Source organism: Nomascus leucogenys, chromosome 4 (genome assembly GCF_006542625.1).
Source record: "Nomascus leucogenys isolate Asia chromosome 4, Asia_NLE_v1, whole genome shotgun sequence".
NCBI classification, from domain to species: Eukaryota; Metazoa; Chordata; class Mammalia; order Primates; family Hylobatidae; genus Nomascus; species Nomascus leucogenys.
In genome coordinates this window covers 99,515,388-99,540,309 of record NC_044384.1, presented here as the reverse complement: position 1 = coordinate 99,540,309, position 24,922 = coordinate 99,515,388, and the positions used below count along the sequence as shown (strand labels likewise).

The window sequence follows — 24,922 nt, the reverse complement described above, 5'->3', positions numbered from 1 at the left end:
TAGCCTTCGGTAGCATTTATTGAGTGCCTGCTCTGTGCCAGGTATGGGGGTGAGGGAGGCAAGAAGGGGAGGGTCAGAGCCAGGCAGGCAGAGGTGAAGTGAGTGTGGTGGTGGCACCGTGCAGGATTCTGGCTCAGGGCTATTCGGCCGTGGGTCCCTGGCAGAAGTTCCGGTTATAGAAGTGGTGGTTGTCTCTGGTCAGGGCCATGCCCAGCTGGGCCCAGAAGCTGCGCTGACCACTGGGCTGGTGGGGCCAGAGGAGGACACTCTGGCGGCAAAGGCGCTGGCGCAGCCGCACGTAGCGGGAGCGGCGGCCGTCGGGGCTCAGGATCACCAGCACCACGACATCCTTGCGGTCCTCCAGCAGGCGCTGCTGGGCCAGCAGGAAGCTGGCGCGCAAGAGACCACTGACCCGGTCCGTGTGGGCCAGCACAAACAGCGTCTTGCGGCTGCCATAGACCGAGGCCCACAGGTTCTCAAAGAGGGTCTTGCCAGGCAGCCAGTCACGCTCCTCCAGGCACAGGCGGAGTGCCCGGCGCCCACGGCGCTCCTCCAGCTGCCCCCGAAGCTCGTTGTACACCCAGTCTGCCACTGCACTCTGCGTCTTGTCGAAGACCACGAAGGCATCGTAGGGCAGGGCATCCTCTCCTTGCCCACTTTGCCGCCCCCGCCAGGGAAGCCAGGCCAGGCACAGGTGGAAGCAGTACCAGAGGTCCCAGCCACAGAGGTGATGCAGCATGGGCACACCCAGGCCCAGAGCCACAGCCAGCAGCGAGAGGGCGAAACAGTCCCAGGAGAGGGCCTCATCCAGGCAGAGGCGCAGGTCCTGCGCAAAGATGCTGAGGCCCTGGAGCTGGCCCGGACTGCCACACTTCACCCGGCTGGGCAGACCAGGCACGGCAGCCTGCACCTCCAGCAGGAAGTCCATAAAGGCCGCCCCACAGGCGCAGTGCAGAGGGTTGGCGCTTACATCTAGTGTTTTCAGGGCACTCGCCAGGGGCCCAAACCAGGAGTGGTCCACTGTTTTGAGGGCGTTGGCGCTGAGGTTGAGCTCTCGCAGCTCCTTGGCCTTGGAAAAGAAGCCGGGGGCCACGAAGCTGATGCTGTTGCAGCTGACGTCCAGCCTCCGGAGCCGGGTGCCAGCAGGCAGGCTGCCATTGGTCAGGGCCTTCAGCTGGTTTCCCGCAAGGTCGAGGACTTCCAGTTTGGGCAGGTATTTGAGGCTCCACCACTTAAAGAAGGCCAGGTAATTGTCACGGAGACGCAGCACCTGTAGGCTCTTGGGGAGGTTCTGCAGCGTGCGGGGCAGGAGGGTGTGCAGGCGATTCTGGGACAAGTCCAGCCAGATCAAGCCGCTCAGGCCTTGGAAGAAGTGCAGATAGAGATCTCCCTCGGCCCACATATGGCCCAGCGCATTGCCGCTGAAGTCCAGGGCCCGCAGCGATGTGCTGCAGAGCTGCTGGGACACTTGGCTGTGGATGTTGTTGTGGGCCAGGCTGAGGTGGCGCAGGGTACGCAGGTGAGCCAGGAAGCTGAAGTTGTGGCCCACGCCCTGCATGCCAAAGGGCTGGCTGTTATAGCTGAGGTCCAGGGCCTCCAGTCGCGGTAGCTCCGTGAATGAGTGCTCGTGGTACAGGTCCAGCTTATTGTGGGACAGGTCTAGCACCTGCAGATCAGTCAGCGGCAGGAACTGGGAGCCATTGACTGCCTGCGAGATGCAGTTGTGGCTCAGGCGCAGGCACTGCAGGTGCGAGAGCTGGGCAAACATCTCCGGCTGCACGGTCACCAGGTTGTTCCGTGACAGATCCAAGGTGAAGTTGAGGGTGCTGCAGTTGGGCCTGAAGTCTTCAGAGCTGGGAGTGTCCACTGGGGCCGGAGCAAGGTCCCCGGGATGCAGCCAGAACTTCTCCCCTCCATCTGCCTCCCCCATGGTGGCTGTCAGCTTCGAAGCTCCGCTGATGCGGTTGTCCGACAGGTCCACATAGCGCAGGCCAGGGAAGGCCCTGAAGATGCCGAGCTGGGCCTGGTTGATGAAGTTCATCTGCAGATGCAGAGTCTGGAGCATGGGCAGGCGGGCCAGCGGCCGGAGCGTGGTCTCATCGAGTGAGCGGAAGAAGATGCCGTGCATGTCCAGCTCCTTCAGTGCGACCAGGCTCCCGAAGGAAGGGGCCAGAGACAGGTGGGCAAAGGACACCCTCTTTTGGTAATTGAAGGACAGGTTAAGCTTGCGCAGCTGTGTTAGGCCCTGGAAGGCCTTGGTTTTGGTGATGCATTTGTAGAGGAAGTTCTCACTAAGGTCCAGCACTCGGAGGTTTCCCAGCCCACGGAACCAACTGGCATTCAGCCAGGAGAGAGAACTGTCCTTCAACACCAGGCCTTCGAGACGGCTCAGGTGGCTGAAGGTATCGGGATGTAGCTGGGGAAAGTGACGAGGGCACTCCATGCAGGGGTTGGGAGCGTGGTCGCAGCGGCGGCAATTTCCGCCCACATCCAGCACACGCAGGGCGGTCAGATTGGCCAGGTCCTCAGGCGCCAGTTTGACGATGCGGTTGTAGGACAACAGCAGATACTCCAGGCTGGAAGGCAGGTTGCGGGGCACTACAGTGAGGTTGTTGTACTTGAGTGACAGGTGGGTGAGGTTGCCCAGGCCAAGGAGGGCACCTGGGGCCACATCCAGTGCCTGCCTGCAGGGGTTCTTGTAATAACAGTTGCCATCCATGAATAGGAAGCGCAGGGCATGCAGGCCGGTGAGGCTGGCAGAGTCTAGCATCAGGATGTTGGTATGGCTGAGGGACAGGAATATGAGGGATTTGGGCAGCGCAGGCACAGTCATGATGTTGTTGTAGCTCAGGTTTAGCTCTTCCAGGGTGGGCACAGCCAAGAAGGTGCTAGGCTCGATTGTCATGTGGCAGGGGAAGTGCATGGGGCTGAGGCCAACCGGCGGGCAGTTCCACTTGAGGTTGAGACGCCGCAGGCTAGGCAGGTGGGCAAAGTCAGAATCATGGAGGTGGTGGATGCGGTTGGAGGACAAGGAAAGGCTGGTGACGTTGCCACGGGGTGCTGCCATGGAGAAGTGGGGCACAGACTTCAGGAACAGCCAGTTGCAGTTCACCAGGCCGTGGGGCTGGAGCTCACAGGGTAGGAAGGCAGGCAAGGTACCCAGGGCCAGGGTCATGGCCAGCACGATGGCCTGTACCAGGAGAGACAGCGGGTGCAGGGCAATGCGGCAGAAACCCTGTGGGGGTGGGAGGGCTGTGTGAGTGGCCGGCCCCCAGCTCCACCTCCATCCACTCCACTTCATGGGCATCTTCCAGCATCTTCCAATCCCCCTCTCCAAGCCCTACCTGCAGAAGTTCTTCCCTGGCTGCCAAGCCCCATTCCCATCCTCCATGGCTTGGGGGAACCTGAACTCGGTCTCAGACTCAGTCTTGGACTCAGAATTAGGCCTCAGAACCAGGACTGAGACCTAGAATCCAGACTTATGATCTGGAGCTTTCACCGTAACCAATCCCTGGCTATACAAGGCCAGGCAAAGTGGCCCACGGCCCCCCCGGTCTCTCCCCAACTTTCCCTTCCTGCTCCTGAGCAAGGTGGCAGCTGGCTCCCTCCCCTCCAGCTGCCCTGAAATCCACTCTCTGCCCTCCACCAGCCACCCACAACCTCTTCCTTTCCCTTCGACCAAGATTCAGGCAGGTGTGAGAGTCTCCCACTATGGCCCAGGCCGGCTGCCTCCCAGGTACCCTGGCCAGTGGGCACTGCACAGCTCCATCACTCTCTGCCTGCCTCACCTAGCCCGAGAGCCCTTGCCTTATGGGTCAGAACAGATGGAGAGAGGGTTGGCCAGCAAAGTGCCATACAGAGCCAGCCACAAGCTACAGGACCAGTGAGACCCAAACCCAGGCTCCAGCCCCAGCTCCATCAGTGCCTCAGCCTCCTCGTCCCCTCTGGGGGTTTGCGTCTCATTGCTCAGAAGAGGGCTTCAGTGGCCGGGCACAGTGTCTCACACCTGTAATCCCAGCAGTTTGGGAGGCCGAAGTGGGCAGATCACCTGAGGTCGGGAGTTCAAGATCAGCCTGACCAACATGGAGAAACCCTGGCTCTACTAAAAATACAAAATTAGCCGGGCATGGTGGCATGCGCCTGTAGTCCCAGCTATTTGGGAGGCTGAGGCAGGAGAACCGCTTGAACCCGGGAGGTGGAGATTGCAGTGAGCGGAGATCAAGCCACTGCACTCCAGCCTGGGCAACAAGAGCAAAACTCCGTCTCAAAAAAAAAAAAAAAAAGAAGAGGGCTTCAGCTCTGAAGTCTTCAGGATTCAGCGAGTGTCCCCAGGGCCATGTGGGTGACAACCCGTCACTGTTGCTTGCAGCTGCCAAGCCCACCTCTTTCCCCACCCCTTCCCAGGATATCCCCTTCCCCAGGGGACTGAGAGCTGTTGTCCTACCATGCTGGGGGGCAGGGGCTTCTCCAGAGGGTCTGGCGGGCAGACTGGACAGCAGCTGCAGGGAAGGACGCTTCACACTCGAGGTCCCTTCCCACGGGGGCAGCAGCGGCTCAGAGAATAGAGGAAGTAAGACTTTTATACCAGCCTAGTAGCTCCCCCTCCACTCCACCCTGCCCACAGTGAGGAGGACAGGGTCCCATGAGTCAAAGGCCATTTGCATAGTCAAGTGGCAGACAGCTCCTTCACCCCTTCCTCTTTCCACTCCCCTCTCAGACAGCCTACATCCCATGAGGGCCTCACACCTGTCCCCTACCAAACCCAGGGAGGAGCTAAGGCCCAGAGCTCAGGCAGAGAGCAGGCAGAGATGGGAATTTGGGGTAGCACCAGTAGTGGGTACACCTTTCTGGGCACTCCCCATTCGAAGAGGACTCTTCCACCCTCAGGTCTTGGCTCCCGCACCACAGCTGGTACCCTCAGGACAGCGGCTACCGACTTGTCCTTTCCTGCCCTTGTGAGCACCATCTCCAGAGTTCTGCAGGGCCTCGTGCATGGAGGGCCAGGGTGTAGCTTGAGTGGGAGGCTGGGCTGCACCTGCCTTCACCACAGCCTTGCAACCTCTTCCGGAAACAAGACCTCCTCCTCCGCATTCCCAAAACCCCTGGGGCCCCATCAGAGCACACACCACATCACTCCAGATGGGGCTCCTAGAGGCCAGGTGTGCGCTGGCCCAGCGGGGCCCCCAGCCAGTCCTCCCCGTCAGTTCTTTCCACACTCCTTCTGACCTAGGTGACAAGACTCAGATTCCTCAGGCCCAAAGCCTCGGGTGACCCCGGGCCCCTCAGCAAGTTCTGCTGGGTCCACCACGCTGAAGGGTGTGCCCACAGCCCACCGCCCCCATGTCCACCAGCCCCCATCCTCTCTCCTAGACCCATGCAGGTGCCACCACCCTTCTAGCTGTCCTGCCCTGCTCTCCACCCTCCAGGGGCTGGTCACATTCAGCCCCTGGAGGGACCTGTTCAAAGCTAAGTCACACTGGGTCCCTCCTCTGCTCAGATCCCTCCCTGGCTGACTCTGGAGTCAAAGCCACAGTCCACAGATGGCCAACAAGGCCCTATGGGACTTGCCTCCCGCTGTTCCCCTGAGTGTTCTCCAGACCCACTGGCCTGCTTGCGGTTGACTGAGTAGCATTCTCCTGCCTCAGGGCCTTGGGATGTGCTGTTCCCTCAGCCTGGAAACTCTCCCAAGTCTCACATGACCCCTCCTTCACCTCCATTATGTCTCTGCTCCCATGTCACCCTCTCAATAGGGCCATCCGGCCTTCTTACAAACCTCCCACCCCAGATCTGGCACTCCTGAGCTCCTTTGCCTGCTCTGTGTTTCTCTTTGTCCTAACATTTTTTAACTGCTAGCACACCGGATCATTGATCTTTCATGGTTTATTGTATATTGTCTTATTCCCCTGCTGGAATGTCAGCTTCTTGAGGGCAGTGATCTTTTATCTGCATCCCCAGGATCCACCACAGTGCCCAGCACATGGTAAGTCCTTGATATCTGCTGAATTATGTGTACCCGGCAGTCAGCTCTGGGCAGGCACAGACAGGGTATTTCTGAGTGAAGGCTGAATGAATGAATGAATGGTTGCTGCTGGGAGGAGGCAGGCTGCACATCTGCCAGCCTGCTCCCCCCAGGCCCACTCTGGGTGGTATCATGGCAGGCAGCCTCCAAAGTGCCAGGCATCCGGGTGGCTCAGCAGCAGGGGGCGATGGCATCGTCTTCCTGCCCACCTGGGAGTATTTAGGCTGGGCAAGGACAAGCCTCCTCTGGGTCCTAGCTAGGGTCTGACTCTCCTCTCTACAATTCTAGGGGCTTGAGCAGGGGCTCAGAAAGGCGCCAGGGATAGAATGTTGCCCTGAGCCAGGAGGGAGAGCAGTGCCCACTCAGTAGCTGGGCTGCAGGCATCAACCCCATGCTTCCACTCCTGCCTGCCTGGGGTGGAAGGCACCTGCATTCACTCCCTCCATCCACCTCTCAGAGGCATACACCAAAGCTCGGGCTCCTGTGGAGCCCCAAGCCCGAGACTTTCCCAGAGTCCCTTGGACCAGGGACCCAGATCCCCATACCCAGCAGTGGCCCTGCCTTCCTTGGAGGCAGAAAGAGAGGCCAGTAAGCTGACAGAGGGGTCTGCACACACATGTACAGACCCATGCACGTGGACACACTCAGCTTGGAGACACCGACACCGATGTCCACAGAAAAACTTGTCCTGGCCTCAGCCCAGGGAGGCTGGGAAGCCTTCGAGGAGGAGCCCTTATCCCATGTGGGAGGCTGCATAAAGTCCCTCTTAGAGACCCTTGTCCTAATTCCCCAAACCTGCAAACACATGACCCCAACGCCCCACATAGAGTGTGGCAAAAAGGACCTCGCCGATTGTGATTAAGTTACCCATCTTGAGGGGGGTAGGTGGTGGGGTCGGGGAGGGTGAATGCAATTACAATGTCCCTTATGAAATGGAGACAGAGGGAGATTCAACTACAAAAGGCCATAAGAGCCCAGAGGCCGAGAGAAGCAGAATCAGAGATATCACCTCTGGCTTTGAAGGTGGAGGAAGGGGCCCCAAGCCAAGGAATGCAGCCAGAAAAGGCCAGGAGATGGGTTCTTCCGAGGGGCCCAGACAGAGCCAGCCCTGCCAACACCTTAACTTTGGCCCTGTGAGACCCATCTCAGTCTTTCAGCCTCCAGAACTGTAAGAGAATACACTTGGGTTTCTTCTAAGCCACTTAGTTGGTGGTAATTTGTTACGGCAGCCTCAGCAAATGACCATACGCAGATCCCTCATGTCACAGTGGAGGCGCGCCTGCCTCTCCAGCAGGGCTCCTGTTGACTGGGAGACCTGAGTGAGGCTGCACCCCCCCTCACAGGCACAGCCTCTCCCACACACCTGGCGGCGGAGTGCTGGGGCTCCACCTCGCAGGCCGGCAGTCCCCTCTCCCCTGTTAGGAAAGGAGTTATATGCACAAGACTGCCCAATTCCCAGGGCCAGAGACGGTCTCTCAGGGCCAAGCACAAGTCTTGATTTAAAAATATTTTATTCTTTAGAAAATACAGCATTCAACCATCCCAAACTGCAGTGACCCCTGCCCCAGCCCTGACTGACCCCACCTCTTGTGGCCAAAGGCTTCTGGGCTGTGCTGGGACCCTAGTCTCAGCTCCCCAGGAGGCCAGGTTCATTCCAGGCCCCTGACCCAGCCCCCTTAAGCCAGCCAGGCAGGGTCCCTGGACATCCTGGGCACACAGATGAGATGCAGGAACAGCAACAGGGAAGGGTCACAAAATGCCAGCCCGGTGGCCCTCGGACGCTGCAAGTGCGTTCAGCTGCCAGCCCTCCTGCCCTCCCAGAAACACTTTCCTGGAGCCCAGGAAGGAGGATGGTGGCAGGGAGCGGAAGGCGGGCAGCCCCACAGTCCACACGCAGCCGGCCCTGCTCCAGCCTCCTAGCTGTCATCCCCATTTTCACCTGGGCCGCGGATGAGGCGCTTATGGCCCCGCTTGCCCCCTGGGCCCTTGGGCTTGGCGAAGGCCTGCTTGAAGGCATGTTGCTTGGGGTGCACCTCGTCGTAGAGGAACTCTGCCGTCAGCTCTGCCCCATCGCCAATCTCAATCTGCATGGGGCAAGCCAGTGGTCACCCCAATGGGAGGGGCTCTGACACACACCACCCCTGGTAGCCCCCACTCCTGGGGCACCCCTTCATCTCACATCCTAGCCCTGGGGTCTCCTGGGGTCTCCCCTTGAATCCCCACCTGGAATGCCACCCCCAGGAAAACAAGAGCTTAGGGCCTGCTGCCCTGCATGCCTTGGACTCTGCTCGCCGGGGTCACCTCCTCCTTGTCTCCAGGCCCAGGGAAAGGACATGACATGGTAGCCAGGACTTGGACTTTTCTGAGCCGCCAATCAGCTGGGCAGCCTTGGGCCATGCATGTCGCCCCTTGGGCCTCAGATGCCCTGTGATCAACACGGCAGCAACGATTCCTGCTCTGCTGTCATCTCAGGACCCCAGTGCCCCACATGGAGATTGGGGTGATAGGGCCTGGGGAGGCGAGGCCCTGGGGAGGGCGCCTACTTTCTTGGCGATCTCCAGATGGAAGTCTTGCTCCACAGAGTCGAGGAGGCGGCTCTTGCAGCTGGAGTAGAGCATGCGCTCCTTGATGCTGCACTTGTACCCCGGCATGGAGTAGATGAACACTGTGGGGGGGGCAGGAGGTGAGTCTGGGAAGCCTGGGAAACCTGCTGACCTTCGCACCCAGAGCGGGCCTGCCCCACTACAGACCAGCCCTGCTCCCACCCAGCCACAGGCTTGGTGGCCCTGCCATGGCCACTCACCTACAGACTCAAGGGGGTCGCCCTCATGGGTGTGCTTGTAGAGGAAGAAGTGGTAGCGGGCAGCATCTCGGGGCACCCGGGAGGGTAGCTGGGCCACATCCGTGGGCTCTGTGTGCACCAGCTCAATGGTTTCCCGCTCTAGGTCCAGCTTCTGCCCAGGGCCAAGGGAAGATGGGAGAGCACCAGGTTGGGGCGGGCCCAGGCCCCTCTCCCCAAGAAGCCCTCAAACAGGATTAGCTGGTGGGCAGGAGCCTGATGTGACCTCCCTCTCCCAAGACTCCTCTGCAATGGCCATCCCTCCATGGGGGTCCCTCTGAAGAGGCCAGTCCTGGGCCCAGCCCAAACTCTGCCCCTTTGAAGGTTGTGCTAGAGAAGGAACGCCCACCAAGGGTAGTAAACGGTAGTGACTCCTGGGACAGGATGGTGTGGAGGGTCTCAGCCTCAGGGAGATACTGCCACTGGGCCAGCCCATCCTCAGAGGCAAGGCCTCTGGCAGAAGCATCTTGGAAGGGAGGAGCCGTTTTGCTTGAAAGGGGCAGCCAGAACGGCCAGGGCAGAAGGACCCCGCCTAGGGAAACGGCGTGGCCAAGGAGACAACAGAGGGAATCTGTGACAGGAAGGGCCTCAGGGCTGAGGGGTCAGTGTGACCCCAGGGGTATGGATGGAGGGCAGAATGGGGCAGTGTGCTCACGGGTGTACCTGTGTATAAGCAGGGCCTGGGGACAAGGGACCAGAGTGCATCTATGTGCACATAGTGGCTGCGCCCGAGGCGGAACAGGTAGGGATCAGGGAGAGGTGGGGTGGACCATGTGTTCCCAAGAGCACATGGACAAGCTGAAGGGGACAGACTGCAGGCTGGTGGGGTGGGGACTCCATGTACATCTGCGCACGTGCATGGGCAGGAGTAGGGGTGGCGGCAGCGTGTCCCAGGGTAGGGAGCAGGCACCCACCATCTGGATGTAGTTGACCATCTTCTGCTTGAGCTGCTGGAGTGCCCGCTGGGCCTCAGGCTGCAGGGGGAAGGCGAGGCCCTGCAGGGTCTGGTGCTTGCTTTCCACACTGATCTCTGTCTTCACCTGTGGGTAGGGGAATGGTGAGGGAGGCCCTCACTGGCCCAAAGCAGGGTGTGGCTCCCAGGCAGCACAGGCTGCCACTGGGCCGATATGACCCTGAGGGCTCAAGGCTGGGGCCTCTGCTCCCCACCCACCTCATTAATGCGGATCTGCTGGAGCTCTCTCTCGGCGGAGGTCAGCGGGGCAGGTGCCGCACAGGATGACAGGTGTTTCTGGTACCCAGCAAAAGAGAGGTCATCCTGCAGGGGTGGGGGTGAATGCAGAGCCATAAATGGGCACCTGGGGATGGGCTAGAGGAGGCCCACCAAGCACGCCAGCTTGCAGCCCTTAGACTCCCCCAGCGCCCCCATCTTCCTCCCGAGTCTGGCACTAGCTTGCTCTCTGACCCTGCACAGTGACCCCTCTCTGTGGGCCCAGGATTGTGTCCTGGTAAGTCCTGGCTTAGGGTTACCTTCACAGTCCCGAAGAGCTCATCCTTGATGTGGCCACCTCCAAATTCCTTTTTCACTGTGGCCCGTGTGGCCGCATACAGCATCTTCAGCCGCACCTGAAGGGCAAGGGCCAAACCGTGAGAGGCCTCTGGGCAGGGCTGCCTCTCCCGGAACAGACAGGTGCCTCTGGAGGAACCCGGTGGGCTCACTGTGCTGGCACACCTGGCAGAGGGCCAGCCCGGGGCCAGGACGCAGCAGGTGGCCCCAGCTAGCAGGGGGAGCCCTCGTCCAGCCTGATCACAGCCTCCGGAGCCAGGCTGATGCCTGGAGAACGAGAGGTACCCAGGCTGTGGGCACAGGGCCTTGACCCTCTCTCAGACTCCCTCGGGCAGGGCCTGACAGCTCTTCCCCCACCCTCCAGGGGCAGGCCTGTGTCCCCTCTTAGATCCCCCAGGGCAAGGCCTTGTTGTCTGGCTCAGCCCCAGCTCCCCCTCCTCACTCCCCACTGGCCCAGGACTCACGGGGGAGTTATCAGGCGACCAGGCGAGGAAGAGCCATTCGAAGCCCTGAGCATTCTGTGAGTCGAGGCGGTAGAGCAGGTAGCAGGGCTGCTGGGCGTCCAGCAGTGGCAGCACAGCCCTGTCATAGTCCTGGTCCCAGCGGCCCACCGGCTCCTGCGAGGCACCCAGCACGAGCTGCTCTGGGGGCAGAGGCTGGGTAAGCAGCCACTCCCAGCTCCCACTGCACCTCCCACTGCAGAACTCCAGCCTCGCCGTGGCTGCCCAGCTGGCTCAGAGCCGCCGGCTGCCCCTCACCTTCCCTGGAGCCCCCAGATCCCAGAAGTATGAGGCTGTGTGGCTGAATGAGTGAGCAAGGGAAGGCACAAAGCTGCCACCTGGGGGCTGCCCCCCTGCACATCCCCAGCGCGTGCACACCCGTGCACACCCACCCACACACACACAATGTGCACAGATCACCAACAGAAACAGCCACACAAAGACACACAGCCGTCAGCCCCTCACAGACACCACACCCCTGGGTGCTCCCTTAGACCCCACCCCCACCGCACAGCTGCTCAGCCCACAGTCCCCATGAAACTGCCTCCTGCTGGCCTCCTCCCCTGGGGCTCCAGCAGAAGAACTGCAGCAGACCCCCCTCAGGACAAATGTGCTGAGGGGCAGGTCACAGCCCCAGGCCACAGGGACCTGCAGGGGCAAAAGCCTCTGGGAAGGAGGAGCAGGGGCTCCTACCAGACCTTGCATAAACAGACATCCTGCGGCTATCTGCCAGCTGCAGTCCCCTCGAAAATGTCACAGATCCTTGCCGGGCGCGGAAGCTCACACCTATAATCTCAGCACTTTGGGAGGCAGAGGCGGGCGCCTGAGGTTGGGAGTTCTAGACCACCCTGACCAACATGGAGAAACCCCATCTCTACTAAAAATACAAAATTAGCTGGGTGTAGTGGCCTGTAATCCCAGCTGCTCGGGAGGCTGAGGTGGGAGAATCGCTTGAACCCAGGAGGCGGAGGTTGTGGTGGGCCGGAGATCGCGCCATTGCACTCCAGCCTGGGCAACAAGAGCAAAACTCCGTCTCAAAAAAAAAAAAAAGAAAGAAAGAAAGAAAGAAAATGTCACAGATCCAAAGCAGCCACCATTTAAGTGCCTAGGCACTACAGGCCTGCCAGCTCCTTGGCTGAATGGGGCATCCAGCTGCACTTGTAGACTGGGACCTCATCTGGGCACCAGACACCAGCCTGGGTATACACAGGTCTAGCCTGGAGCAATAACTGGGGCAAAGGGGCAGTCAGCCTGGCTGGGGGTCCTGGTGTCAGTCCACCAGACTCTCCTGATGGGGGCAGGGGCCCCGATGCCCGGACGCCCCAACAGACCAGGCCCTCTGAGGCCTCGGCCTCCTCACCTGCCCACCCAGAACTCAGACGAGATCACAGTCACAGTGACTTTGAGTAGTCACGGCCTGTGTTGGCCCCTATAGCACCGTCAACATCGCTTAATTTGTTGCTAACATTTTCAAACTGGGAAATTTTACATAAGAAGTAGAATTCTCAGCCTCTCTAGAAAAATCAGGCCCTCTGGCCACACTGGAGCCACCCTCAGTTGGAGATGGACAGTGGCTGCCCATCGGGGGCCTGGACCCTCCTGGGCACTCCCAGGTACCCCAACAACTGTCATGCAGAACTGAGATAAAAGTCAATCCAGAGATTCCTCCTGCTTACAATCTTCAGGGACGGCCGGGCGCGGTGGCTCACGCCTGTAATCCCAGCACTTTGGGAGGCCGAGGCGGGCAGATCACGAGATCAGGAGATCGGCACCATGGTGAAACCCCATCTCTACTAAAAATACAAAATTAGCTGGGCGCAGCGGTGGTCGCCTGTAGTCCCAGCTACTCGGGAGGCTGAAGCAGGAGAATGGCATGAACCCGAGAGGCAGAGCTTGCAGTGAGCCGAGATCGCGCCACTGCACTCCAGCCTGGGCGACAGAGCGAGACTCCGTCTCAGAAAAAAAAAAAAAAACCGGTTTGAGGGACATCTTGTCTGGGAGGCAACAGGGAAGGCCGAGGACTGGGGTCAATGAGTGCAACTGCCTTTTTAAGGGTGGGTGGCTGTGGCCTGCCACTCCAGGAAGCCGTCACTAATATCCTGCCACAGTGACCCCTGCCCAGTCTCTGAGGGCATCAGAATTTGGAGTCCCTGGGCAAAGCACAGCCAAAGCCCTAAAACTTGGAATGGCAGACCCTGCTTTGAGCCAACACAACGCGTGAAAAGTCAGCTGAGCACCAGGCCCATTTGGGCAGCCATCCAAAGTGCGCGCTGCTGAATGGCTACTGAGAAGAGCTGGGAGGACCTCTGGGGAGCCTGGCCCACCCCAGTCCCAAAGTCTGTACCCCTCACCCAAAGGGACAGTCCGTTGGCATGGAGGAAAGGGGAAAAAATGTTCTCTGGCCTCTGGCCTCCCAATCCTCTTCAGTTTAATCCTCTGCCTCCCCAAACCCTCCCCACTTCAGGCCTCAGCTCAAGTCCCAGTGTCCCCAGCACTGCTCTCTATACAGCTCCCAGGTCCTCAGGGGCGAGGCCAAGGCCCAGCCAAGCCTAGAACCCTCCCATCCTGCTCTCAGATGAGCCAGACACCCAGACACTGGTCCCTTCTCCCCATCATGGGGGCACTTCCAAGAGAAGGGTGCAGGATCTCCTTAGGTCTCCCCTCGGCCAGCAGCTGAGCCAGGCCAGGCCACAAACAAATAGGGGCGGGTGGCACCAGCCACAAGGGGCGGTGCTGGATTCACTTATCCCCTGCCCCTCTGCCTAGCCCAGCTCAGCATCCTGACCAGGCCCATCTGAATATCCATGCAGCCTCTGGGAGGTGGCAGGATCCCAGGACAGGGCTCTGTTTGCTGACCCCAGCTTCGGCTTCCCACTCTGCATAACAGAGGTGACAATCGTGCCCACCTCTGATGCTGCCCTGTGAGGCTCTCCTTTGTAAGGATGGCCTCACACCCATTTCCAGAGTGGGAAATTGAGGTCCCGGCAGGCCAGGGGCCAACATCCTCCTTCCCCCACCCACAGAGGCAGCAGAGTCCACCCCCAAACCTATGCCCTGGCCTGTGAGGGGCACTCACCATCCTCAATCACAACCTTGATGAGCCGCACAGACCCAGCCCGTGCCTTGGCGAAGAATTCCTTCAGCTCTTCTGTGGCTATAAGAACAAGAAACATGGTGGGAGATGAGCGGGCAGAGTGGACAGAGACGAGTATGGGGCCTGCTCTGTCCCACAGGGTCTGGTGGCTGAGCTGGGAACCAGGTCAAATACAGCCCCCCATGTGACTGGGAACCTGAGACAGCCACTAACACAAGCTCCCAAATTTAGCCGGCAGAGGTGGCAGGCGAGTGGCCTGCTGGCTGGGATAGGTCTGATGATGGGGCGGGGTGGGCAGGGATGGGACAGCCCACCAGAAGATGGGCAGGCTCTGGCATAAGCCAGGCCAGCCACAGTGAATAGCCTCCATCTGCCCCGTCCCCCAGGATGGCCGAGCTCTGGGCTGGCCTGGGCACACTCAGCACAGTCATATACACAGACAAAGGAACACAGACAAATGCCCCCACTGTGCAATGACCACTATGCCCATTCACTCACACACACACAGCTCAATCCAGCATGTGTGAATGTAACACACAACACGCATGTGTGACAGAGGAACAGAAATTCAAACACCCTCATACATGAACACATGCTCAGTTGCTCAAACACAAATAGACACACGTTTAGATATGCAAACACACACAGAGATATAGTCCCTGACTTGCTAACACGCACACAGGCAGGCGAGTGCAGAGCTTGGCTGAGACGTGTGTACAGGCAACAGGATGTATCAAAGTGTACACAGACGCACATGGACACGCATGACACCCATGTGTGCAGCCCCAGTCCCAGCCCTCCAGCCAGGCTGTCTAACCCTGAGACACTGAGGAGCCACAGCCAGCCCAGACACAGCCCTGTGGGGGGTGAGGGGATAACATGCCCTTAACCCTCAGGCAGTCGGGGCAGCTTCTAGGAGAAGGAGTGCCCCCCCGAAACTCACTAAGAGACTCCATCTTGGTCAGGTGCGGTGGCTCTCGCCTGTAATCCCAGCACTTTGGGAGGCCAAGGCAGGCAGATCACCTGAGGTCAGGAGTTCAAGACCAGCTTGGCCAACATGGCAAAACCCCGTCTCTACTAAAAATACAAAAATTAGCCAGGCATGGTGGCATGTGCCTTTAATCCCAGCTACTCGGGAGGCTGAGGCAGGAGAATCGCTTGAACCTGGAAGGCAGAGGTTACAGTGAGCTGAGATCACACCATTGCACTCCAGCCTGGGCAACAAGAGTGAAACTCTGCCTCAGGAAAAAAAAAAAAGAGAGACTCCATCTTGGTCATTGGGCTGTAGAGCTGGAAGGTGAGAGCCAGTGAGTGACCAAGGACCCCAGGGCAGAGGTGAGGACCATGGTGAGAGCTAGGGAGCCATAAGTGGTGGATCTACTACTGGACAGGGAAACCACCATGGTCCACGTGGGGAAGGGCCCTGCTTGAGTCCCTGGGTGAGCAGCGCTAGGCCAGTGTGACCTTGAGGCTGCCCAAGGGTCAGGGGAATTCCATCAGGAACACAGCTGGAGGCCTGAGGTCAGAGAATATTTATAGGGCCAGGACTGGGCAACTCAGGGGCAGGGGGGCCTTTAGGAAAACAAACTCTGGTTATGTCCTCAGGTGCCTCCCCTTGCAGAGTGACTGTTAATCTGAGACCTCAGGCTATGCACCACCCTCCAAGGCCACTGGGTGGGCTGGGGCCCAACTAAGCTCAGCAGGCCCTTAGGGCTCAGAGAAACACGGCATGGAACTGTAGGCAGGTGGACACCGTCCCACTGGGCCAGGACAGAACTTTCCACTGGCAGATCCCAAGCAGGTCTCTGAGGCCCCAAGCCTGGCCTCTGGGGCTCCACCTCTCCCTCAGCTGTGTGACCCCTGACCTCTCTGAACTTCAGTGTATAAAATGGAGATAATAGCCCCAAACTTGGCAGGGCTGTGGTGAGGGGTAAATGGGAGAAAGGGCTTGGCGATGGTGGCCTCTATTAATAACAATTAATCTTTTATTACGATAGTAACAGCAAGCTGACTGTGCTGAGCTGCCCCTTCTACCTGCCCAGACCTTCCCAGAAGGAAGGCCAAGAAGCTCCCCTAAGGGACAGGCCGACGGGCCCCTTCTAGTGTTACCAGGGCAAACTGACACCCCAGCAGGGAAAGGCACATCCCTGCCCACCCCAGCCCCAATGCCTGCCCAGCCACCATCAATAATCCAGAGGCCAGGCCTGGGACACTTGAGCCTCTATTATCAATGATTCATGAACACCCTCCCTCCGACTCCAGTGAGCCTCACGTTACAGGTCCCTTTCCTGCCCTGCTCTGAGGTCAGCAGATCCACACCTATGGTCGGGACAGGGCTGGCACTTGGTCCTCCAGGGCGATCTCTGCTGCCAACTTCTCTGGCCAGAAATGGGAAGGAGTGGGCTGCTCACAGGTGGAAGGAGGGCTGGGGGCAGCCCAGTCCCAGTGACCCCCTCAGTGGGCCTGTCTCACTATGGGAAAGGAGGGAGTGAGGCAACAGGGAAGGGGTATGGGGTGGCTAACTTCCTGGGATCTCCTCCACCAGGGCTGGAAGCTAGGAGGCAGCAGCTATGACCAAACAAAGGGGAAGGAAGAAGCTGGCCAGGAGGCAGTTCCCTCCTGTGGGGCTGAGTCATGAAGCCCGGCCGCCAGCTCCTCCTGGAGAAAGGCTGGCCCATCTGGGAGCCCTGGCCCTGACCCAGGCCCCTGCCTTCACGGGGCCAGGGAAACCTTCTCAGGGCAGCCCAGCCACCAAGTGGCCACAACCGCACCAGGATTCAGGTGGTCAGGCAGGTCGATGGTGGCAGCCCCAAGCAGGGGATCCTAGTGTGGTGGGAGGGGTGGCTGATGGCCAAACCCGCCAGGCTGTCTGGGCAAACAGCCTGGGCCTTCCCCACAGGCCAGGCAGCCCTCTCAGGCCAGCGACAGATGAGGACACTGAGCCCCAGGTAGAGTCAGGGCACCTGGCTCCCAGCCATTGCTTCTCTCACAGCCTGTCCAAGAAGGAAACTGGGACCCCTGGGGGAGGGGGGTGGTGTGATGCTAGGGGATGGTGAAGCTTCCTAGGGATGGGGGCTGGGGGTGGGAGCTGGCCTGGATTCTTTAGGGCCAGGACTATCCCCCAAAAACCCCATATCTGGACCTCTTCCCTGTCTGCAGCCTGGAGCTGGGATCTTCCAACCAGACTGAGGCAGACTCAGAAAGTCACAGTGGAAAATGGGAAGGAGGTCAGAGGTCAAGGTCAGATAGGCAGCTTTCTCCATCCCACGTAGAAGTCTCCGTTCCGGGTTTTCCCTAGCCTGGGGAGAGTGAGTGTCCTGGAAGGAGCAAAGGTCAGGGCCTTCTCCTTACACACATACACAAGCCCATTCAAGTCAGACACATGCGGTATATGCATCCTTGGCAACAAATGCACACTGAGATGCGCTCCAACCGTGCACACACACAGACACCCACATACATGTGCACACTGCCATGAAACACTGATGTCTAAAGAGGGTCCTATGCGACCTACAGTGTCCATTCAAACAGCCACTAGTGCCAGTGCATGAATGACCCTAGATGTGCACAAGCGAGTCACATCCAGAGGTGCACAGGCAGGACTGTACACGGAAGACGTGTGCACATGCGTGTACACCCACTCCCGGAAAGGAACAAAAATATACAGATGGGCACACACAGCCACATTCATCTCCAGGTAGGCACACAGATACTTCCACCCCAGTTGTGTACGTACATGTACACCCACTCCTAGCTATGCACACCACGTCCGTACTCCCCTAGATGTGCCCACCCCAGGCGACCCGCGGCTGCAAAAGAGAACAGGAAGCTTTCTCCCGGCTGGTGCGGGGTGGAGGGAGGGGCCGAGAGCCGGGGAGGGGGCGCTTCCGAGAGCCGAGACCGAGGCCCCCTGCCCGCCCGCCATCCGCCCTCACCGTGGATGCCCGTCTGGTGCGCCATGGCTCGGCGCTTCGCTCCGTCCGCGCCGTCGAAGCCCTCCGCTTGACCCTGGCCCGGCTCCGCTCGCTGGACCAACAGAGGAGGAGGATGTGGCGGAGGCTGTCGAGCCTCGCGCAGCTTCCCGGGCGGTGCCGCAGGACCCGCCCCCAGCGGCGCCCCGCCCCTGACAGGCGCGGCTGGGAGGCGGGCACTCGGGGCCGCGCGTGCGCGCAGCCTGTGCCTCGGTCCGGGTGGGTCTAAGGGTGATGATTGATCCGCCGTGCGCACGCCAACGCGTTCCTCTGTAGCAGGAGAGGGGGCCTGCGTGTGACCGAGCGTGCGTGGGAGGACGCGCGTGTGTGTCTGTGCGCCCTGATCACGGTGGTCTGTGGGTGGGGCGGATCGTGCGCGCGCGCCCGATCTGTGCGCCCCAAGCCAGGTGGGTCTCCGCATAGGAGCGGGTCCCAGCATACACAGGTTTGCACCCAGGAAGGGGTCTGCCTGTGGGTGGGCGCGCCAGCTCTTCCCCAGGGGCCGTTTCTTGAGCGCCTCCCGTGGGGTCCTGGGCACCTCGGGGTGGTCATGGCCGCTAGGCTTTGCCCTCACGGGCTCAGGCCCGCCTTCATCCACTAGGTGGAGTGTATGGTGGTGAGAGCCCGTCGAGACAATGTGAGGGGCTGCCAGGAGAAGGCGAAGATTGGAAGCCTAGAGGGGAGAATGAAACAGTCCAGCAGAATGGAGGGAAAAGTTTTCTTTCTTTCTTTTTTTGTTTTTTTTTTTTTAATTTGAGATGGAGTTTCGCTCTTGTTGCCCAGGCTGGAGTGCAATGGCGCGATCTTGGCTCACTGCAACCTCCGCCTTCTGGGTTCAAGCGATTCTCCTGCCTCCGCCTCCCGAGTGGCTAGGATTACAGGCATGCGCCACCATGACTGGCTAATTTTGTATTTTTAGTAGAGATGGGGTTTCTCCGTGTTGGTCAGTCTGATCTCGAACTCCCGACCTCAGGTGATCTGCCCGCCTCGGACTCCCAAAGCGTTGGGATTACAGGGGTGAGCCACTCACTAGTCCCAGCCAGAAAGGTTTTCTGAGAAGAGGGCACTGCATGTGCAAACGCCCAGAAGTTGAAAGAGGGCCAGAGCCTGGTGAGGAACTTCCCATGTCCTAATGACCTTCTGTGTCTATATCCAGCAGCCTTGCTTTACTGGTACCAGTACCTGCCTGCTGCTACCAACCAGTCAACATGTGGCATCTTCCAGGCCACTGTGATGAGTCAGGGATGAGCATCTGACTCTGGTTGCTCCAATCAGCTTGTCCAGGGGCTTTGGCTGGGAAGATTGGAAAGGAGGCCAGCTTTTTGGGCTGGGGTTGCTGAGAGACATGATGATGAACTGTGTGGCCTACCTGGCATCTGGCCCCAGCTTCAGCTCCGTTTACTGTCTTGCTCCCCACCCTCACTAGCCTGCATTGAGGCCTCCTCTATGCCCCCCAACCCCTGAGTTTCTCATCCCCAGAGAGCCCAACATACACAGAATTGAAGGGTTTTCTCATTCATCTTCCTGTGCTCACCCTGAGGACTGGGCCTATGTCATCTGCTAACTACTGTCCCCCCAGCACTCACAGTGGAAAATGGAGTGCTATGCAGCCCTGCAGCTTGCCTTCTAGAACAGTTCACGGGCAAGGCCTCCCACACTGAACCCTGCTACAGCCAAATGGTGCCAGGCAACACAGAGCTACTTGTTACATCAGCTCAGACTAAGCCACATCCACAGGAGCATTTGGTGATTCCACAGAACCACAAGAGACTTGACCTCCTGGAAACGAATTAACCAAGATTAATGAAACAGATTAAGGTCATGTGCCCTGTAAAAATGTCCCTCACTGGATGAACTGTGACAAGGTAGGCTACTGCGTGGTCTCCCTGGCTGACCCTCTCCATGGGTCATTCTTTGCTTTTATCACTACCTGGCACATATCTTTACGTGTTTGTTTATTGTCTTACCTCCACCAGTAGTTAGGTGTTTGCCCTTGCTGTATCCCCTGTGCCTAGAACAGTGCCCAACATTGGCAGGTGGCCAATAATTGCAAAATAAGCAAATGTATGAATGAACCATTAGAGGCTTTGTGTTGTACACTTACTACCTGCTGGGCACGTTTATTTAATCCTCATGACAGCCCCTGAAGTAGGTGTTACTTTTTCCATCTTAGAGATAAAGACTCTGAGGTTTGGAGAGGTGAAGTGATTTGATCAATGTCACATGGTAGTGAGTGTGCCCAAGAATCATAGTTTCATTTTATTCAAGAAGTTGGGGGCCAGGTGCAGTGGTTCATGCCTGTAATCCCAACACTTTGGGAGGCCAGGGTGGGAAGATCTCTTGAGCCTAGGAGTTTGAGACCAGCCTGGGCAACAACATGGTGAGACTCCATCTCTACAAAAAAAAAAGAATTATTGGTGGCCGGGCGGGGTGGCTCAAGCCTGTAATCCCAGCACTTTGGGAGGCCGAGGCGGGTGGATCACGAGGTCAGGAGATCGAGACCATCCTGGCTAACACGGTGAAACCCCGTCTCTACTAAAAATACAAAAAATTAGCCGGACGTGTTGGCGGGCGCCTGTAGTCCCAGCTACTCGCGAGGCTGAGGCAGGAGAATGGTGTGAACCCGGGAGGCGGAGCTTGCAGTGAGCTGAGATCGCGCCATTGCACTCCAGCCTGGGGGACAGAGCATGACTCCGTCTCAAAAAAAAAAAAAAAAAAAAAAAATTATTTTAAAATTAGCCAGGCATGGTGATGTACACCTGTAGTCCCAACTACTCGGCTGAGACAGGAGGACTGCTTGAGGCCAGGAATTCAAGACCAGCCTGGTCAAGATGGCAAGACCCCATCTCTACATATACATATCTATAGATAGATAGATAGAGAGATAGATAGATAGATAGATTAATAGATATGTATTAGCCAGGCACAGTCACACGTTTGTAGTCCCAGCTACTTGGGAGGCTAAGGCAGAAGGATCACCTGAGCCCAGGAGTTAAGGGCTGTAGTGAGCCGTGATCACACCACTGCATTCCAGTTTGGGTGACAGAGTGAGACTCTCTAAAAAAATTTAAAAATACTAAAGAAACAAAGGGAGCAGTTTGTAGAATCTTGGAGTGGAGGAAACTTCTGTGTCACCAAACACAGAAACCATCAAAGAAAATGTTTCAGTTCCAAAATTAGTCTATAGAAAAAAAAAAAAAAAAAGAAAATCTTAACCCAAATAAGAGACTGAGGCAAGAGCTTCAATCAATCGAGGTTTACTGAGCCAGAGTGGGAGCATGCCCAGGAAAGCAACACAAGTCACAGAAACGTCTGTGGCCTGTGCTCTCCCAAGAAGTTTTCAGGAGGCTCAATATTTGTACATTTCTTTAAAGGGGAGAAGACAGTGAGGCAAATGGTTATGTTTTTGTGAGACTCTTAATTAGTGTCCCGTAAATCTAGGCTATATGGAAGATAGGGTGAACACTGGAAGAACAGGGAGTAACAGAAGAGCCAATTATGCAGAGGTCTCAGGGTAGGTGAAGGAATAATTGATCTCATCCTATCCTTGTTCTGCATCTGGGCAGATAGACTTGTAATTGACATTGTCAGTGTGAAATTTAACAGACTTTGGTTTTAGGAGTTAGGTTTAGGTTGCAGACTTAAAGTTGCAGTTGACATGTCCTTGTTTTATAGGAGGATATACATCCTGAAAGTTTTAGGGACTGGCAAAGAATTTACTGCTGAGCAATTTGTGAATGCAGTCACCTGGAGATTCATGAGGCTTTTTGCCTTTTTGTGGGGATCTGGTTAATGCATAATATTTTGACGCAATTTTGCAAGGTAACAGGTATCCATTTGGGAAAAGAATGACAGTTTTGGAGAACATTAGTTCTACAGCATAGAATGAAGTGTTGCCGGAAAAAAAAAAAAAAAAAAAAAAAAAGGCTGGGTGCGGTGGCTCATGCCTGTAATCCTAGCATGCCTGTAATCCCAGCACTTTGGGAGGCCGAGGTGGGTGGATCACCTGAGGTCAGGAGTTCCAGACCAGCCTGACCAATATGGGGAAACTCCGTCTCTACTAAAAATACAAAAATTAGCTGGGCATGGTGGCGGGTGCCTGTAATCCCAGCTACTGGGGAGGCTTAGGCAGAAGAATTGCTTGCACCCGGGAGGCGGAGGTTGCAGTGAGCCGAGATCGTGCCACTGCACTCCAGCCTGGGTGACAGAGCAAGACTCTGTCTCAAAAAAAAAAAAAAAGGAATGCCAGTGTTGTGTGACTCAGTCTCCAAGCTTAACTCTCCCTTTAGCATAACAAATTTGGGGGTCCTAAAGTTTTTATTTTCCTTTATGAAAAGATCAATAATCCATTTGCATTAAAAATAAAGTCTATGTGGAAAAAGCCACCATCACAGCCAAAACACAAATAACAAACAGTAACTTGTTACAAACAGCATACTTGTAACTCATTTCAAAATAAAGAGCTGATTTCTCTAATATATAAAGAGCTCTCATAAGTCAATAAGAAAAAGACCAATGGTAGCCAGGCGTGGTGGCACATGCCTGTAATCCCGGCTACTCAGGAGGCCAAGGCAGGAGAATTGCTTGAGCCCAGGAGGCAGAGGTTGTAGGGAGTGGAGATCACACCATTGCACTTCAGCCTGGGCGAAAAGAGCGAAACTCCGTATCAAACAAAAAAGAAAAAGAAAAAGACGAATGGCCCAGTAGAAAGTGTGGCAAAGGATACAAACAGACCATTCACAGAAAAAGATAGATAAATAATATCTCTCAGGAAAGTACCTCCCAGTCACCCTTTCTTCGAAAGCTGTTGAAGGATGCACTTCAGCAAAATGAGGGAGTAAGAGACATAGGCTTAAGATCCAGGCAAGAGTGAGGTGCTCAGGAGCCCTGGTAGCCAGAAGAGCCTGGTGGCACTGAAGGAACACTCAGGCCACCTTGGAACAGAGGGGATGGGATTGCCATGTGGTTCCACATGGCTCTGAAAATAGGCAATGGCTAAGCTGTGCAACAGACTGCCTATGACATCTGGTTGCCCAGAGCTTCTGTGAAAATACTTTAGGACACGGCTTTCCCCCACCCAGGGGTGGGTTGGGGAATAGAGTGTATGCACTTTGTTCTGTCCAATTTTAGACTTTAAAATCCTCTGAGGCATCAACTGGTGAGGGTGAGGAAGTGGCCCCATAGACTGAATTGGGCCTGCCCCACCCTGGTACATTTCTGTTCTGTCACAGTGACAGTTCTCAGCTCAGAGGTCCTTTGGGAAACTTTATCTGACGTCGCCCCTATCCCCTTGCCAGCTGGATGAAACAGCATCCACCAGAACTGCTACCATCACTGCAGGGGGCTCGGTGGGCAGAGGCCTGGCTAATCTCCATTAGCACTGTGTTCCTGTGCCCAGTGTGGCCCCAGCACACACTGTGGGTTCAGTCAATCAGCCCCCAGGCTGCTCTGGGACTGAGTCATCGGAGGGAGTGGGTGTTGAGCACAGCTCCCTGCCCTAAGAACCTTCCTTCTTGGGCCCGAGGAACTCCCACTGGGGCAGGGCTAGCTTCTGGGAGGAAGTGGGGCCTACTGAGCGTCTGCCTGGGCTAGGGAGTGGAGGTGAAGGTGGACTCCTCATATAGCTCATATGGGGGCACTGGGCTGTGGAGCCTTAGCCGCTTTCAATTGGCAAGCCCTGGCTTCCTGGAGGAGGAAACGGGAAGAGAAGTGCCCTGGGGACGAGGATTGAGTCAGCTGCATTGTCATAATGGAAATAGTACAGCCCTGGGTGTCCAAGACTTCCCTTCCATGGGCCTCAGAATCGTCCATATGAAGTAACACTCTTTTTTCTTTCTTTTTTTTTTTTTGAGACTGAGTCTCGCTCTATCGCCCTGGCTGGAGTGCAGTGGCTCCATCTCGGCTCACTGCAACTTCTGCCCCCTGGGTTCAACCGATTCTTGTGCCCCAGCCTTCTGAGTAACTGGGATTACAGGCGCACACCACCACGTCTGACTAATTTTTGTATTTTTAGTACAGACGGGGTTTCACCATATTGGCCAGGCTGGTCTCGAACTCCTGACCTCAAGTGATCCACCCGCCTCGGCCTCCCAAAGCACTGGGATTACAGGCGTGAGCCACTGCCTCCGGCCAAAGTAACACTTTTGCACAGGGAGTTGGACTTGAGTGACAAACGGGTGACAAAGTGCTTTGTTAACTCGCAGATGTGAAGGGGACACTGCCGCTGACTGCCTGGTGACAGCTAGCCAGTGGTTGAGAGACCGCAAGATGGTTCCTCGTCTTTCACTTCCCTTCGTCCCAGGTCTGAACTCGGACCAGCTGGAGCCTTTGGGGGACCACGGATTCCCCTTTACACTCACACGCATTTCTCTTGTCCGTCACTCACTCACAGTCCAGTAAGGATCCTGCTGTCTATTCCGCAAAGACATCTTGAATGCAGGGACAGCCATGTGGAAGACTGTCCTCGAGGGTGGCAGCAGCCTCTCAGGACGGGGAAAGCCAAGGTGACCACTAAGTCCGTCTGGGGTGGAGAAGATTGAAGGCCGCCTGAAGGAACCTGTGCTCGGTGGCATTTACTTAATGGGCAGGTCTGACACCTCCCAGCTCATCTTGTCCCCATCTTCCCCTTGCGTCAGGTCCCCACCCAGCAGGAGGAGGTCCGAGGCTCTGCGCGACGCTGGCCCCGCGGAGTGTGGGGGACTTTTCCTCTCAACCACCAGTGCCCCGCAAGCGTGGGTGAACAGTCCTCCCTGGCTACTGTGGGATGCTGGGCAGGCGACTTCGCTTCTCTGGGCCTCGGTTTTCCTGCTTGTCAAATGGGGCTGATGCTGGCGTGGGCTTCTTCGGGCGGTCGCAAGGGTTGACCCCTGGAATCAACGAGCCAGCCACGCACGCACTCCCGGCCGGAGGTCGGGGGCTGGGGGCGCACCTCCCGCCTACGCGCCCCGGCCCCGCCTCCCGCCGGCGAACCCCTC

The 24,922-nt window shown here is 57.3% G+C and overlaps 1 protein-coding gene and 1 long non-coding RNA gene across 4 annotated transcripts; one reads left to right on the top strand and one right to left on the bottom strand.

Moving 5' to 3' along the window:
- LOC100607067 (twinfilin-2) lies at positions 1 to 18,372 on the bottom strand. Of its 3 annotated transcripts, none has more exons than XM_030811656.1 (9): positions 17,913 to 18,372; positions 13,960 to 14,037; positions 10,848 to 11,026; positions 10,347 to 10,442; positions 10,030 to 10,134; positions 9,773 to 9,898; positions 8,823 to 8,973; positions 8,563 to 8,684; positions 1 to 3,235 (listed from the first exon to the last, which is right to left on the bottom strand). In XM_030811656.1, exons 1-9 carry the CDS (start codon positions 18,367 to 18,369, stop codon positions 140 to 142), a joined length of 4,410 nt encoding a protein of 1,469 aa, XP_030667516.1. In that variant the 5' UTR covers positions 18,370 to 18,372; the 3' UTR covers positions 1 to 139. The 3 variants fall into 3 exon arrangements, with proteins under 3 accessions (XP_030667516.1, XP_003257201.2, XP_003257202.1); XM_003257154.4 differs by lacking the exon at positions 1 to 3,235 and adding an exon at positions 7,512 to 8,103 and having other exon boundaries at positions 17,913 to 18,174; XM_003257153.4 differs by lacking the exons at positions 8,563 to 8,684; positions 8,823 to 8,973; positions 9,773 to 9,898; ... (3 more) ...; positions 13,960 to 14,037; positions 17,913 to 18,372 and adding an exon at positions 4,445 to 5,077.
- LOC105738007 lies at positions 18,159 to 24,900 on the top strand. Its single transcript, XR_001113728.2, has 4 exons — positions 18,159 to 18,355; positions 19,105 to 19,813; positions 24,152 to 24,451; positions 24,584 to 24,900. It is a non-coding gene; the product is annotated as an uncharacterized LOC105738007 (long non-coding RNA).
- Positions 24,901 to 24,922: the final 22 nt, after the last annotated feature.

What these genes read in the sequence shown, in the direction of transcription:
- LOC100607067 (XM_030811656.1), bottom strand. Translation starts at nt 18,369, where the DNA reads ATGCGGAGACCCACCTGGCTTGGGGCGCACAGATCGGGCGCGCGCGCA. An exon ending in AGCTCTTCGGGACTGTGAAG is followed by an intron (nt 10,135 to 10,346) that starts GTAACCCTAAGC and finishes CCACCCCTGCAG; the next exon opens with GATGACCTCTCTTTTGCTGG. An exon ending in TGGTCAACTACATCCAGATG is followed by an intron (nt 8,974 to 9,772) that starts GTGGGTGCCTGC and finishes GGCCCTGGGCAG; the next exon opens with AAGCTGGACCTAGAGCGGGA.